General features: G+C 53.8%; 1 protein-coding gene across 3 annotated transcripts; it reads right to left on the bottom strand.

The window, feature by feature from the left end:
* Window positions 1-307: 307 nt before the first annotated feature.
* On the bottom strand, window positions 308-9032 carry CA7 (carbonic anhydrase 7). Of its 3 annotated transcripts, none has more exons than XM_007198062.2 (7): window positions 8912-9032; window positions 6169-6366; window positions 3243-3361; window positions 2422-2517; window positions 2258-2320; window positions 1575-1730; window positions 308-1072 (listed from the first exon to the last, which is right to left on the bottom strand). In XM_007198062.2, exons 1-7 carry the CDS (start codon window positions 8949-8951, stop codon window positions 950-952), a joined length of 795 nt encoding a protein of 264 aa, XP_007198124.1. In that variant the 5' UTR covers window positions 8952-9032; the 3' UTR covers window positions 308-949. The 3 variants fall into 3 exon arrangements, with proteins under 3 accessions (XP_007198124.1, XP_007198126.1, XP_007198125.1); XM_007198064.3 differs by lacking the exon at window positions 8912-9032 and adding an exon at window positions 8401-8553; XM_007198063.2 differs by lacking the exon at window positions 2258-2320.
* Window positions 9033-14889: the final 5857 nt, after the last annotated feature.

The raw sequence follows: 14889 nt of genomic DNA on the forward strand, positions 1-14889 counted from the left end.
ACCTGGGAGCTGGCACACCTGCTCTTCCCTGAGCTCAAACATGCTGCTCCCTTCTCTCTGCCTTGGAATACTGGTTGGAATTTAATTTCTTCACCAGATGAAGACATCACAGTGTGAGCTCAGGGTGGGGGAAGTAGGTTCCCCCTTTTCTCTGCCTCCATGGCCCCTGCCCTGCCCTCTGTATCACCCTCACCTGTTCGGTGCCCATGGCCCTCTCAACATCCTGTGCTTGACTTATCACCATGGCCTCCCCGATGCCTGGAACAGCACTTGACAGAACACAGGCACTCAACGGGTATTTGTCGCATGAATGAATGAATTTATTAATCAGTGCATGGATGGATTGTCATGTAGGTGGCTTTGGTGGCTGGGTGGGGATGAAGGGAGATACTACATAAGCTGTAGCCAGTGCCTGCCTATGGCAGCAGGTGGCTGGAGGGAGAAGGCCATGTCACCTCCAGCAGGCTGGGTCCTGACTTTAATGGCCTGGCAGTGAGGTGCGTGCATGGCGGAGGCCTGCAGAAGAGGTAACACCGAGAGGGCAGCTCTGCCCACTTCTAATTATTGCTTGAGTCTTTCTGGCAACACCAGCTGCCTGCCCTGGAGAGTTTGGTCTCATCCATCACAGTGTGAGCTCAGGGTGGGGCTGCTGCCATTGCCAGTGGGGAAGACAAGAGGAGGTTCCCAGGGGCCTTTGGGTCTTGGAGAGCAGAGGCAGCGTTAGGCTCGGACCGTGCTCAGCTTCTGTCCTTCCTGTCCCCAGGGCAGCTGAAAGGTGTCCCCCGACTTGAGGGTCCCATCGAGAAGCCTCCAGGTGGCCAAGGAGCAAGCCAGCTGAAGTGGGGTCCACAGCAGCCCTAGGCAGGGAGCCTTGGATGGTTTGGTGTCTGCTGACATGGAAGCCCTTGGGAAGATGGTGCTTCAGTGGCCGGCTGGGCAGGTAGGCAGCTCAGGCCCTGAAGGAGGCCTTGACCACACGGCCCTTCAGTGGCTGTGGCGGCCGGAAGTTGTTCACCATGTGGATCCTCTCATCATCCTCTGCGGTGAAAAGCAGGCTCCGGAATTTCTCCATCTTAAGGCAGAAGAGATACTCAGGGCAGAATGGGGGCATTGTGGTCCTCTCTGATCCCAGACACGACATCTGGCATACCCTGCCCAGCCAGTTCTGCCCCTCTCTCCTCTTGCCCCTAGGGCTTGTCCCTACTTCTCCCCGCTCATTTCCTCTTTGGGAGCCCAACCTCAGTTACTTACTCACTAAAGATCCTCTGAACCTGGACCCTGCTCCACCTAGTTCCAGTTCCTGTCTAGCTAAGAATCATCAGCAAATGCAGCATTCAGATTCTAGCACGCTAGGGGTGGTCCCAGGATCCAGGGAGCTCCCCTTCTAGTCTGTGTCCAGGTCCTAATAACTAACAACCAAGCTGACTCCCACCCAAGAATCTAAACATTTATTAGCGAAAGACGGGAGCCTTGATGGTGGGACCACCGGCTGTGGGCTGCTGGTTGGGAGAGTCACACTGCCCGGGTGTGCCTGAGTGCCGCATCCTTCCATCTGGTACTCTGGGAGGACTCACCTGCCTCTCAGAGATGCTGATGGGCTCCCGGAGCACAATCCAGGTGACGCTCTCGCTCAGTGGGGGTGTTGTCAGGGAGCCGGGGTAGGTCCAGTAGTGCTGGCTGGCAGGCAGGAGGTACTTGGGGTTGAAGCAGCTGAACTGGGCCTTGGTGCCCTGGGGCAGGGTGAGGGACCCAGGAGTCAGCAAAGACCTCCCAACAGGATGAGACCAACACCCTCCCCACCCATTTCTGTCAATAGGATTTAGGCTTCTCCTTGGCCCACTGATGCAAATTGTGGCCAAATGTCTGTGATCCCAGAGGCTATTTTCCAGCCTGGCCAGCCCTCTCCACCCATTCCCTTGTATGTAAAAGCTGTGGTTCCTAAAGCTCTTTGGGCACCATGTTCTCTCCCTTGCCTTCAACAGAACTTAATGGCGCTGCTGGTCAGAGTACCATTAATGTGACAGGCATCTTATCAATCCTATGCCCAACCAGACTTCACGCTGGGCATTCAGTGGGGCCATGGACCCTGATGACGAGGAGTCAGTTGCAGGGCACCACAGGTGCTGACCTGCACCCTTCACCTCTGCCAGGGTTTGCTGCCAGGATGGAGACGTGGATGGGCCCACTCCATGATCTGGCCTCTTCCTTCCTCCCCACCAGGCTGCTGTGGATCAAGAGCATGGACCCCTGGTCTCACCTTAAACCGAACCATGTAGAGTGCATCTGTCAGACGGTTCATGCTGGGGTGCTCGTCCCCCGTCTGTCAGGGAGAAGTAGTGTGAGCCCAGATCTCACTGTGTTCTGGAACTAAGGGTGGTACCAGGCCTCCCACGGCCTTCTGGGCCCAGGTAACCCCCTCACCTCCAGGAAGACACCAACCACAGCCAGGCCATCGGGTGCTGAGGCCGCCTCCCCAAAGGTGCTGTACTTCTTGGCATTCCAATGAACCAGGTGCAGCTACAGGGGCAACGACAGGCCAGGCCAGTGCTTAGTGCCTCCCAGGGGCCATGGGAGCTCAGAGCCAGGCTTCCCTCACTCCCACCAGACTCCTGGCCCCTCTGCAGGAGGGGCGGGCCACAGATAGCATTTACCCTGTTCTGGGCCTGACCCTTTCCTGAGCCCCAAGGGACCAAAGAGATCAGGCCCTGCCCTCCGTGAACTGTGAAACAGATAATGACTATCCAGTGTGACACCTCCCTGAGGAAGTGAAGCCTGCAGCTGAGTCCAAAGAATAAGAAGGGGGTTACAGGATGGAACTCTTGGGGCAAGGTATTCCAGGCAGAGAGAACAGCAGCCTGGAGATAGGACAGAGCCAGCTGTGGGCAGGGGATTCATCACATGCAGGTCAGTATGGGAAGAGGTCAAGGGAGATGAGGCCAGGCAAGGCCAGTTCATGCAGGGCCTTGAATGCCAGGCTTAACCCTTGAAAGGTTGTTAGTAAGGCTGTGGTGGGACTGGATTTGGCCATCATAAAATTCCTTCTGGACACACAGATCGGGACAACAGTAGGCAGAGTTCAGGTGGAAGACCTGAACTTCAGGTGAAGGGCGTCTCTCCCAAAGGTCCCTGAGTGACCTCACTCTCTCCAGTGCCTCACACCAGGCACCTGTCAAGACCCTGACTCCCCAGTCCCCAACTCCTTCCCCAAGTGGTAAAGGGATTCAGGTAGAGGAGGGTCTTACTTCGCTGGGGAATGACTTGCCATCCACCGTGTGCTCTGAGCCCTCACTGTGCTTCTTGCCCCAGTGGAAATGGAGCTGCTTGAGCCGGTAGGGCCCATCCAGGGGGCCCCCAGTCACCACTGCGGGGAGAAGGGGGGTGTGTAGCAATTGCTGTGAGAGAGCCCACACCGCCTGCAGGCAGCAGTGCCAATATCAGGGCAGTGCTCAGGAGAGGGATAAACTTTTCATTTGCAACATTCCTTGTGCTAAGTGGACTTGGATCAGTCCCCGCCCAGTTCCCTATGCCCTTAGCTGGGCCAGGGCAGAAATCCTGGAGCCCTGTATGTGACAGAGGAGTCTGGTATAGAGTGGGTATATCTCTCCATCTGGATCCTCCCCACTGTTGCCCAGTTTCGAGTGGAAGCTGGGACTTTGCCTCTCACGCCCCGATTATCACTAACAATAGACCTCCCATGTCTGGAGGAGCCCTGACCCACAGCTGGGTCAGAAAGATTCTTTTCTTTAGTCCTCATAGTAGCTCATGAAAAACAAAACCTATTATTATTTCTATTTTATAAAGGAGGAACTGAGGGCACAGAGAGGGCAAGGCATTTGCCCAAGGTCACACAGCAAGGCACTGAGCTAGGATATAAGCCTGCATCTACTTCATATAAGTCCAGAGCCCAAAGCCCTAATCACCAGGCCGTGCTGCCTCCCCAGAACCTGGAGGCTCCCCAGGACCTGATGTCTGAGGCCAGCTCCTAAGGGTCCCCACTCTGATGGTCAGTCCCAGGTACCTCCAATGTCCCTCCTTCATGCCCTCTTTGGCAGGCCCCACTTATGCTGGTTTTGTGAATTTCCCACTCTGATACCTGGAGAGCTGGGGCCACTCACAAGGCCTCCTGGGACTGATTGAATTTCCAGCTGAAAGAGATCTGGCAGTGGAGGGAGCCCCAGCCAGGCCAGAATGTGAGCTCCTGGATCAGGTGACGGCCCTGGGCTCAGAGTTCCACTAGGCCCCTCCAGGACCGGTGACCAGGGCAGGGCCTTGCCCCCTGTGGGCCCTTCAAGGAGGAGGACCATGGGACAGCCCAGAGGCCCCTTCTTGCTGTCCTGCCTCATCTGAGGAGCAGGGCCTGTGCATGGCAATGCTGGGTGGTTGACTGAGCCTGGGGGTGATGGCTGTGGGCCAGGGCCCAGTCAGGCTGCTCCATCCTGGGGAGGCAGGAGTAGCCAGGCCTGCAGGCTGAGCTCCCTGATATGGGCTGGGAGGGCCCACTCTTCTGAGCATGACCCACCTGGGACTCCACAGTGCAGTCTCTTAGGGAGTGAACTGCCTCCCTAACCCTTGAGCTTGGCTCCCTTAGCCTCCTCTCTCCATCCTGACCATAGAACACACTGCCATTCACTGTGTACTTCCTATGTGTTCAGCAGTCTGCAGACATTAATCCCCACAGTGACCTAGAGGGGGACACATTGTTACCCCCTTGGCCAGACGTGGGACTGAGGCTCAGAAAGGTAGGTATCCTGCCCAAGGTCACACAGCTGGGGAGTGGCAGAGACCCAACTGTCTCACTCCCAAGCCTACTTTCTTCCCACTGGTCCCCTACCCCTCAGGCCTGGGCATTCTGATAGGGGAGGGAACCCAAACCAGGCCGGAAAGTGAGCCCCTGGATCAGTGGTCCAGAGGAATGTTCCCTTGGGCCTTTCCCTGCCAAGAGTGGCCTTCACTGAGCTACTGATGTCTGAATTGAGCCCTCAGTGCCCTCTGAAGGCTGTTTAGAAGATCCAACCATTTGAAAACTGCTCCTTCATAAACTGTGATCTAAGGTCATCAGGAGCTCCATGTCCCTCCCCAAAGTTCTGGGTGGGAGGCTTTTCTTAGAATTCAGTACCAAGAATGCTGTGTCTCTCTTCTGAGGATCTGTTGGATTTCCTACCTTCTGCAACAAGAACTATAACTGATCCTCTTTCCCTTTTTCCCTAGCCTACCAGGGAACTCAGAGTTAAGCAACTAAGATGATTCCTATCTGGCTTTCCTCCTCTTCTCTGCCCTTTGATTTTCTATTTGAAACTTAAGTTTCCCTGAGTGCTTTCATTGTGCGTATGGGGGGTTGGGGGAGGCGACAGAGGGGAAAAGTACCAGTCACTTCCTTACATAAGAAACTTTAGCAGGTTCCCTCCTTACCCCACTTCATCCCTCACAGGCCTGGTCATAAGGACAAAAATCCCTTTACTAAGGAGCACTCCCGAGGCTTCTGTCCAAGAATTTATCATGAAGGAACCCGAACTCTAATCCCAGGGCAAAGAGACCTTGGAAGGAGCTGCTACAAGTTCCCATTGGCCTCTCTTTGGCCCAGGATGGTTGGGATCTTGAGGCTGTAGGTGGGTTGGAGAAAAGACCTTTGGAGTGGGACCAGGCTGGTTCTGGCCCTCCCCAGCTCACTGAGTCTCTACTTGCCCATCTTAGAGGTAGGTTCTTGAGAAGAATAAAAGAACTGCCTGTGACCTTAGCAAGGGGTCTGGCAAGCAGAACATTTTAGCTCCGTTCTCTCTGCTGGGCTTGGCCAGATCACACAGAGAGGAGGGTTTGGCCTTAGGCCACACAGCAGCTCAGTGATGGGGCAGGGAGTGAAAACAAACCTGACCTAAAGCACTAACTGAAAGAGAAGAAAGAGAATTAGCATTTCTTGAGCATCTGCTATATGCCAGCACTACAAACATCACTTCAGTTTTTCATTTCTCCTCTCTGTGACCCTAGGGAGGAAAATAGGGTCTTAATGCTCCCATCGTATTCATCAGGAGACTGAGGCTCAGCCTAAGGCTTCACAGCTGGTGAGAAGTGGAGCCTTCCTTCCCTACCACAGCATGCTGCCCCTCCTGAGCCTGCCCAAAACAGGTTAGGATCCCAGGGGGAAGGGTACCAGGGTCCGGCAGGGCCACTTACCAGTTCGGTCATCACTGTCATTGAAGTCCACTTGGACAGAGTGGCCATTGTTGGCGATGCTGAGGGACATGCAGGACTCATAGGAAAGCTCTAGTGGCTTCAGGCTGGGCGAGTACACAGCCTGGCTGGATACAATATTGATTGGTGACTGGCGGTCTCCCTGGGCAATGGGATACAGCTTGTGCCAGTGTGAGGGGCCTGCAGATGGGGAGAGGGCAAGGACTCAGGCCAGCCTGAATCTCTGGGCTGCAGACTGAGGGCACCTGCAGGGGATGGTCTCCATGCTATCCTTTCAGAGATTAGCCCCTGCTTTGGAGCCATGAAGTCTGGAGCTCCAATCCCAGCTCTGTCACTTCCCCTCTCAGCCTCTATTTCCTTGTCTGCGAAATGGCCTCACTAAAACTCTCCACCCAGAGCTGATAGGAGGCCCAAAGAGGTAATGCATGGAAGGGAGCACAAAAAAGCTACAGGCTCAGGGGCAGTTTGGGGTAGTGGGTCCTCCCCAACAGGCAGTATTGCTTAGAGAGGTCCCCGGGCTCCCGAACTCCCTGACCTGACCCTACCAGGTATCTGGCCTCTTCCTGCACTTTGGCCAAGTTCGAGTTGGTGTTTGTGATAATGATAACAAAAGTTCACATCAACCTCGCTTTGGCTCTGTGACATGAATTTGCTCCTCATACCAGCCTCGTGAAGTAGAAACGAGCATGATCCCCATTTCACAGATGAAGGAACTGCGGGCCACTCGCACATGTGCGCGCACACACTTGGGCACTGGTATAAATACACAGTGTGTGCATGCATTGCCCCCAGCTGCCCTCCCCAGGCATGTGCAGGTCCGGAGAGATTTTCACATGCGCACACATATATGCACAGTGACCTGAGCTCACTGCACCCAGAGCCGTCAGGCCCAGTAACACATGTGTACAAACACATAGCCCTGCCAACTACCTCTGATACACACATATGCACCCTCACACACAGCCATTCCCTGTTGCAAACCCCGGTCTGCACTAAGAGACTACAGCAAAACACATGCTCGTGCACACGCACACACACCTGCATGCACACCCACGAGCACCCGCCACCTGCCTCCCAGAGACTCCATCTGCAGCCGAGAGGCTCGGCATCTCCCCGGGGAACATCCTGAGATGCAGCCTATTTTTAGAGCTATTGCCGGCTGGTGCTTCTCCCCGTTTTTGGCTTCTTAAGTTTTCCTGAGAAAACAGCAGCAGGTGCTGACAAAGCTGTGTCCCCAGTGGATGACTCAGAATCGTGGCCCAGACCCACTGGGTTATTTTTGAAGTCCTGTGAGCATGCTGCATGCCGGCACCTCCATCCTCTGTCTTTCCTTCCCTAATTGCACCTAGACTGGATGGCCCAGGACTGGGCGAGGGGCAGCAGCTTCAGGGTGGCCAGCTATGGGGCAGGCCTATTGGGATACTGGACACAGTGCTGGTGGGCAGGACCAGCAAGAAGGCTGGAGTCAGGGGGAAGCACCCTGAAGCTGGTTGGGAGCAGGTGCTCTGGGGGAAGAGGATCTTCTACGGGTCGTGTCAACCTGCCCCTTCTCTGCCTCTCTCTACATCTCTGCTGATCTCTGTTGCCTTTTTCTGAAAGTCTCTTTCTAGCTTTTGCGTGTCCAGATTTGGGGTTCTCCCCTCCAAAATATTCTCCTGTGTGCTTGGGGTCCCAGAGGGGCCAGAGACACCACAGCACCTCCCTAACTCTTTCTGGCCCATTGTAACCTCCAAACCCCCAGACTTTGTAGCCTAGGACCCCCGCCCACCCTCACAGAGTGCCTGTCTCTCCTCAGATGAGTGGGAACGGGGGTGCTCCTCCCACCAGCACTTCCCCTTCTCCCCACTCCCACCTGCCTTGCCTGGGTTTCGTCTTGGCAGCCTGGATCTTGGCTCCTCATTGTTCCTCTCAGGAAAAGCAAGAAACCCTTATCCCACACCCCGACCCCAGTTTGGTAAGAAATAGCCCCAAAGGAACTGACTTGCCCCAGTCCCACACTCAAGCCTTCTGGCTCTCACCGTCTGCCTCTTCTCCCTTCCTCTGCATCTTAAGAAAGCTGAGTTAGGACCGAGGAGCTATTCTCCCGGTCAGAGCAGGAGGCTGCTGTGGGCCACGGGCTCCCATGCCTCACACCTGGACCTGCTCAAACACCCTGCCCGAGGCAGACACCCAGACACGTCCGTGAGCCCCCAGATGCTCCCTTCCTTCACATACCTGCCGACTCGAAAGCTCGGGCGCTTCGACGGGGAAACTCCGCGCAGGACACCGCGCCCTTGCCCACGGGGAGCCCAGCTCGCCGGAGGTCCCGGCACACACGCGTGCGCGCTCCCCGCACAGACACCGCGCACAGCGCTCCGCCGGGACCGCCCCCCGCTGCCCTGGGCTACCTTCACCCGCTGCGCACTCCGACGATAAGTGAGTGTCCCGGCCCGGGTCAGAGCGAGCGGGGCCGTCAGGGACTGCGCGGAGGAGGCGGCTGGACGCGCTCGGCCGCGGGGTGGCTCGCTGGCGGCGGGGCCGGCCGGGGTGCAGCGCGGACTTTGCGCCAGGTGCGGGGGGAGCCAGGGCTCGGGCCGGGCGGGTGGGCCGGGTTCTGGGGGACGGATGGGAGAGGGATCCCGGTCCGCCTAGAGGATAGGGGGCTTGAGGGTCCCGCAAACCCGGCTGGGCGCGAGGGTCAGGAGCGAGTCCCAGCGGGTGGGGGCCGGCCGGGGTCTGCGCCTACCGTCGTTGTGGCCGTAGCCCCAGCCGTGGTGGCCGGTCATGCTGTTGCAGTCCCCGCAGCCGTGCACCTGCCTGCTCGGCTCAGTTCTGCTCGCTCGGACTGCGGCTCCGGCCCCGCTCGCTGCCGCGGAGCAGCCTCTTAAAGCGGCGGCAGGCAGGAGGAGCAGTTCCCAGGCGACCCGCCCCCCACCCCCCCAGCAGGGCGAGAGGGGCCGGCCCTGCCTCGCCCTCGCCCACCCGCCCTCAGGCCAGTTGAGCCCCGAGTTGAGGTGCGAGATGCGGGGGTGGGTGGGGGGCGGTCAAGGGGACCTAAACCCCAGCCCCATCCCCACCCTGGCCCTGGCCGGAGCACTCTCCCTCCTTCCCTCCAGCACGTGTACAGGCTCTGGGGCAGGAGAAACGGCCAATGCTGAGGGCGGCCTCTGTTTCTCCACGTCCTGTCTATTCCCCAGGCTTGTCACTGGGCAGTAAATCCCGCCACCGGAGACCTGGGCTCTGGGCCCTGAGTCCTCTTGGACTGGGACCCTTTTAAACTGCAGATTGCACTGACCCTCAGGTGTCCAGAACTGGAGCTTCCCCTGTTTGCCAGACACTGGCAGGTTCTGGGCCAAGCTTTGGGTCCTTCCTGTCATCTAACCCTCTCAGCTTCCCTACAACAATGGGTGGTCCTTCCATTAGCCCTATTTCACAGAACAGGAGACTGAGGCCCAGAGAGGTGAAGTGACTTGCCCGAGGTCATCTAGCCAGAGAGTGAAGGATTTACTCTTAGTTTGTCTCACTCCTAGGCTCTTGTGCTCTTTACTACTTCCCCTTGGTTCTGGGGGCAAAGGGGTCCTGTGGTTGTGGGGATCTGGGAGCCCTGGGCTAGGAGGAGGCCTCAGGCAGAACCAGAGCCTCACAGGGGGAGTGGGGAGTTTGGGCTTTAACCACTGGGCATTAAGACAGACAGACCCACAGACACCAGCTGGCTTTCCCATGGAACTAAGTCTGAGGCCTTGCCTCCACCCTCTCCTTCTCTTCCTGGCTTCCTCCTCTGTCCGGGTCTCTTTGCCTACTCCTCTACAGCCTGCTGTTTGTCCCTCCTTTCCTTGCCTCTCCATGACCTTTAGCACACCTGCTGGGAGCTCAGGGCCTCCACCCTGCACTCAATCTCAGTATCTGCCTTGGCCCAACATTTTCCCACCCACAAGGCCTGGTCCTTGCTGTGCCCTCCACCTGGGACGTCCTCTGTCTTCCACCCACTGGCTCCAGCCGGCCCAATCCGACTCATCTGAGGATGTGGCCTTATGCCAAGGATAGGGCTTGTCTCTGGCTAGGCCGCAGCAGGCAGTTTTGGGAAGACAATCAGATGAGTGGATAGAAGGACAGACAACTGATCCCACCCAGGGGCTTGTACCCAACCAGAGTTGAAGGGCCATTTGTGGAATGTCTGCTGGTCTGACCTCTACCAGAGGAGACTATTTCAGGCCCTGTTGTTGGCTGACCTTGTGAAGGAATCTGCCATCTTGTCTGCCAGGCTCCCCTATATCTGTGTGGCTGTCTTGGTTTCCCTCTCCCAGACCCTGAACCCCTCAGGTCCCCAAGTAGAGTTGTGGAGATCAAGGGACAACTGGTTGGCTGGGCCAAGGTCAGTCAGTGACTTCCCAACGCTGCCTAGATGCTCTTCCCTGACCCAAGAGCTGGAAGGGGCCCTTAATAGAAATCTGACCCTAGGGCAGGGGGGCAGGGCATCATAATAAACATGTAGGGGGTGGCCCCCAAGACTGGCATGTGACAGGGAATGCAACCTTGTCAAGGTCCCAGGTCTCCAAACCAGAAATGTCATCTTTAGACCAAGAAGACAAAGACTAGCTTCAGAGTGAGGACTGCAGCCTCTGTTCATCTCCCAGAAGAGCCAGCCACTCTTCTCCTGGGGGAGTTGCAACACTTTCAGGGCCTGGGGATGGGCCCAAATGTGTCTACTTCATTGACCTACTTCCCCCTCACTGTGACCCAGAAGACACTTCCATGTTTATTTATAGTGCTAAAAAAGTTGGAATTACTTAGTTTTGAATCCAGTTTCATCCACACAGCAACCCCACTTTACAGATGAGGAAAGCAAGGCTCAGAGATGTTGGGTTAGGCTGTACAGTGAGCAACTGAGCAAGAATGAAAACCCAGGGCTGCTGAGTCCCTTATTCAGCATGTCTAAAATCACCAGGAGAGGGGAGGAAGTGGATTTTAAATTTGATTGTCATTTGTGTATGTATGCAAGACTCTCTTCACAATGACTTAAGAGAAGCTAGGGAGAGTGTTTGCCTCCAGGGTGGAGACTGGGAGCCCGGAAGGGTGGGGGAGGGTGCGGAATGGGGGTGGGAGGGACACTCTTTACTGCCTACTCCTTTTGAAAGAATTAAAGTATTGCCTCTTTAACAACCAAATAAAAGTTGATCCAGTTCTTTCCTTCCTATATCCTGTCTTTGGCAATTTTCTCTGGGTGCTGGAAAACTGGGAACTCAGGTAGGTAAGAGGAGCCAATGGAGTCTGCCTGTCTCAGGTGAAGCTCCAGTTTCCCTGCAGCCCACTCAGGTCAACTTGGGAAAGACTGTACCCCCATTCAGGCACCTCCTGTCTCAATTACGTGCCGTCTTTAAAGCTGAATTGATTTCACTGTTCTGGAGTTTACTCTTTGGTCTCACTGGCATCAGTGACCTCCTGGATTTTGCTGTTTCTGGCGGAGAGGGAGGGTAGGGATGTGTGAGCTATGAGGAAGGGCTGGGGAAGGAGGGCAGGAGCAGATTGCACAGCCACACCTCATTCATTGCGACCTTGACCGGATCTCACTTCCCCTCTCAAAGTTACAAGTCTCTCTTCTCTATAACAATGAGGTGATTAGGGCATCATCCCAGCCCTGACCACCTCATGGGATCCCTGTGAACATTGGTCGAGACAACAGTTGTCCAGTGCTGCACCAACAGGCAGAATCATGCCTGCTCTTCACTGTGTGTTGTGCACAGGGCCAACGGGCCAGACCGAAGACTTAGAGACTCTAAGATCAAAATTACAGCTTATTGTGGGTGTGTTTTTTTTTTAAATTAATTAATTAATTTTTGGCTGCATTGGGTCTTCATTGCTGCACGTGGGCTTTCTCTAGCTGTGGAGAGCAGGGGCTACTCTTCATTGGGGTGCACGGGCTTCGCATTGTGGTGGCTTCTCTTGTTGTGGAGCACGTGCTCTAGGTGCGCGGGCTTCAGTAGTTGTGGCTCGCGGGCTCTAGAGCACAGGCTCAGTAGTTGTGTGTGGCGCACGGGCTTAGTTGCTCCGCGGCATGTGGGATCTTCCCAGATTAGGGATCGAACCCATGTCCCCTGCATTGGCAGGCGGATTCTCAACCACTGCACCTCCAGGGAAGTCCTGAGCCTGTTTTCCGATCTATCAGATGGGAATAGAGAATCGAGAGGGCTAATAGGATGGTCAGGTGAGGTGATATCTGTGAGAGTCCTGGAACCAAGTAGGTACTCTCAGACCTCTGTTCTTTCCCCTTCTCCTTAGCTTGTTTGGGCACATTTAAACCAAACATTCCTTGTCCAGTTACAGTAGTGGCACCTATTTACTGTAGAAAATTTGGGAGAATCAGAAAAGCATAGTAAAGAAAATTAAAATCACTGGTCATATTACCAGCCAAGAATCATCACTGTTAACATTGTAGTGACCATACTGCCAGGCTTTTTCAATATGTATTAGTAGTACTTAAAAGACAATCAGAATCATATGTGGAGTTTTGGGACCAGTTTTTTTTTTTTTTTTTTTCACTTCATGCCCTATGATAAGCATTTCCCTGTGTCATCAGTCTTGGAGGACTTGACACTTAATAATTGCACAGTGCTCTAGTATGTGGATTATTTCCAGTTTTCACTATTGTAAATGCACTGCAGTGGACATCCTTATTTATACATCTTTGTGTATGTGTCTGATGATTTCCCTGGGAAAGTGGTATAACCAAATAAGATGAGGTACACATTGTGGGTAAGGCATTTTAAAATGTAGAAGGTATGGCGGAAATAGTTTTAGAAATTTATTCTTTCGTTCAAAGCATTTATTGAAGACTTATTAGATGCGAAGGGCTGAGCCAGGCATGGATGATACAATTGTGAACATTACAGACCCACAGTTTTCTCAGGCGAGGGGTGGGGGAAAGAGGCAAGAGATTGGCCAATGAGCACTAGGATAAGAAGGGCTGGGATAGGTAAGGTCAGGTAGGGAGGGCTAGTGGCTAAGGCCTGGGAGTGTGTTCTAGGTTGTGATTCATTCTTCCTGGCTGGTTTCCCACAGATTATAACCTCTTCCAGGGCAGAGGTAGCCCCAAACTTCCTGGAAGCCCAAGTATCCTGTCTCCTCCAGCTGAGACCAACCAGGATGGGTAAAATAATAGACCTAAGCTGGGTCTGGCTAGATCTGTAGCTGTGTTTGTTTCTAATCCCTGTGCCACCTTTTAATAGCTGTGAGAATTTGGAATTTTACTTACCTCTCCAAGTCTCTGCTCTCTTGGGTATAAAATGGGGTAAGCAGTAGTATCTATTGCATTGGGTGAGTACAATGAGCACAAAATGATGATGCATATCAAGGGCCTGCCTGGCATATGAGTACTCAGTAAACAGGGGTAGTATAGGGATTTGGGGACTCAGTTTTCCCACCTGTTCAGTGGGAGATTGGCCTAGGTTGGTGGTTCTCAAACTTGAGCATGCATCAGAATCACCAGCAGGGCTTCTTAAAAGTTTCCCAGGCCTCACTCCAGAGTTTCTGATTCAGCAGGTCTGGAATGGGGCCTGAGAATTTGCACTTCTTACAAGTTCCCAGGTGATGTTGATGCTTCTGGTCCAGGACCTCACTTAGAAAACCAATGGTTTAAATGAATGCAGCCTTTGTTTCCTGGTCTGATACCTTTGATTCCCTGTCTTCTATAATAGGAAGAACTTGTGAGGTGCCCTGAGTTCCCAGATGGCAGGGTTTGTGTCTGGTCAACCGCCACGGCTCCATCACAGGCACCTTTACATGCTGTTATGGGTTGAATTAGATCCCCCAAAAGTTGTTGAAGTTCTAACCCCCACGACCTTCGAATGTAATCTTATTTGGAAATATGGTTTTTGTAGATATAATCAAGTTAAGATGAGGTCATTAGGGCGGGCCCTGATCCAATGTGACTTATAAGAAGAGAAGAAATACAGAGACATGAGGGGAGAATATCTATGATGATGCAGGCAGAGACTGAAGTGCTACATACAGCTGTAAACCAAGGATTACTAGCAAACCACCAGAAGCTAGGAAGGCCAGGACAGATTCTTCCCTTTAAGCTTCAGAGGGAGCATACTGCACACACTTTAATTTTGGACTTCCACCTTTCAGAACTGTGAGACAATGAATTTCTATAGTTTGTACCAGTCTGTGGTACTTTGTTACAGCCGCTTTAGGAAAATAATACACTGAAGTATCTTTTTTATGGGACACCACCAACACAAACCTTTTTCAAAATCTTATATTTCTTCATAGGCAGTATGACTCCCCTCTGCCAAATTTGGGGATGTTTTCATTCATGCAGTCCATGATTGCACTGAACTCTCACCTGTCGCCTTTTGACCTTCCCACATTCCGTGGGTGTATTTTATTATCCCTTATATTTCACTTTCCAATTGGAGGATTTGTGACAGCATAAGCACATGACAAACTGGGAAAGTCTCATGCCTCTGTTTCCCATCAGTTGTGTTCCATGGGTGCTATGTAGGGGTCAGGGAAGTCATGAGTGGGTGTGCCCCCACCTGATCCTGGAGACAGCACCTAGGGGGAATTTACATCCATCATCGCTGCTTCATTACTCTCAAACTGTGCCCCTTCCCTGTTCCCATTCCAGGGTGGGTTGGGGTGGAGATCTGTGCCCATTTTCACCTTATTTCATGTAATTATTAACCTGAAGATGCCTGTAGAGTCTGGGAGATAGAGAGGAAG

This window comes from Balaenoptera acutorostrata, chromosome 19 (assembly GCF_949987535.1).
Source record: "Balaenoptera acutorostrata chromosome 19, mBalAcu1.1, whole genome shotgun sequence".
Taxonomy (NCBI): Eukaryota; Metazoa; Chordata; class Mammalia; order Artiodactyla; family Balaenopteridae; genus Balaenoptera; species Balaenoptera acutorostrata.

Excerpts from the sequence above, each read along its gene's own strand:
- CA7 (XM_007198062.2), bottom strand. The coding sequence starts at position 8,951 with ATGACCGGCCACCACGGCTGGGGCTACGGCCACAACGACG. Across the intron at positions 2,321-2,421 it reads TGGTTGGTGTCTTCCTGGAG|ACGGGGGACGAGCACCCCAG; the intron begins GTGAGGGGGTTA and ends TCTCCCTGACAG. Across the intron at positions 1,073-1,574 it reads TCAGCATCTCTGAGAGGCAG|ATGGAGAAATTCCGGAGCCT; the intron begins GTGAGTCCTCCC and ends TTCTGCCTTAAG.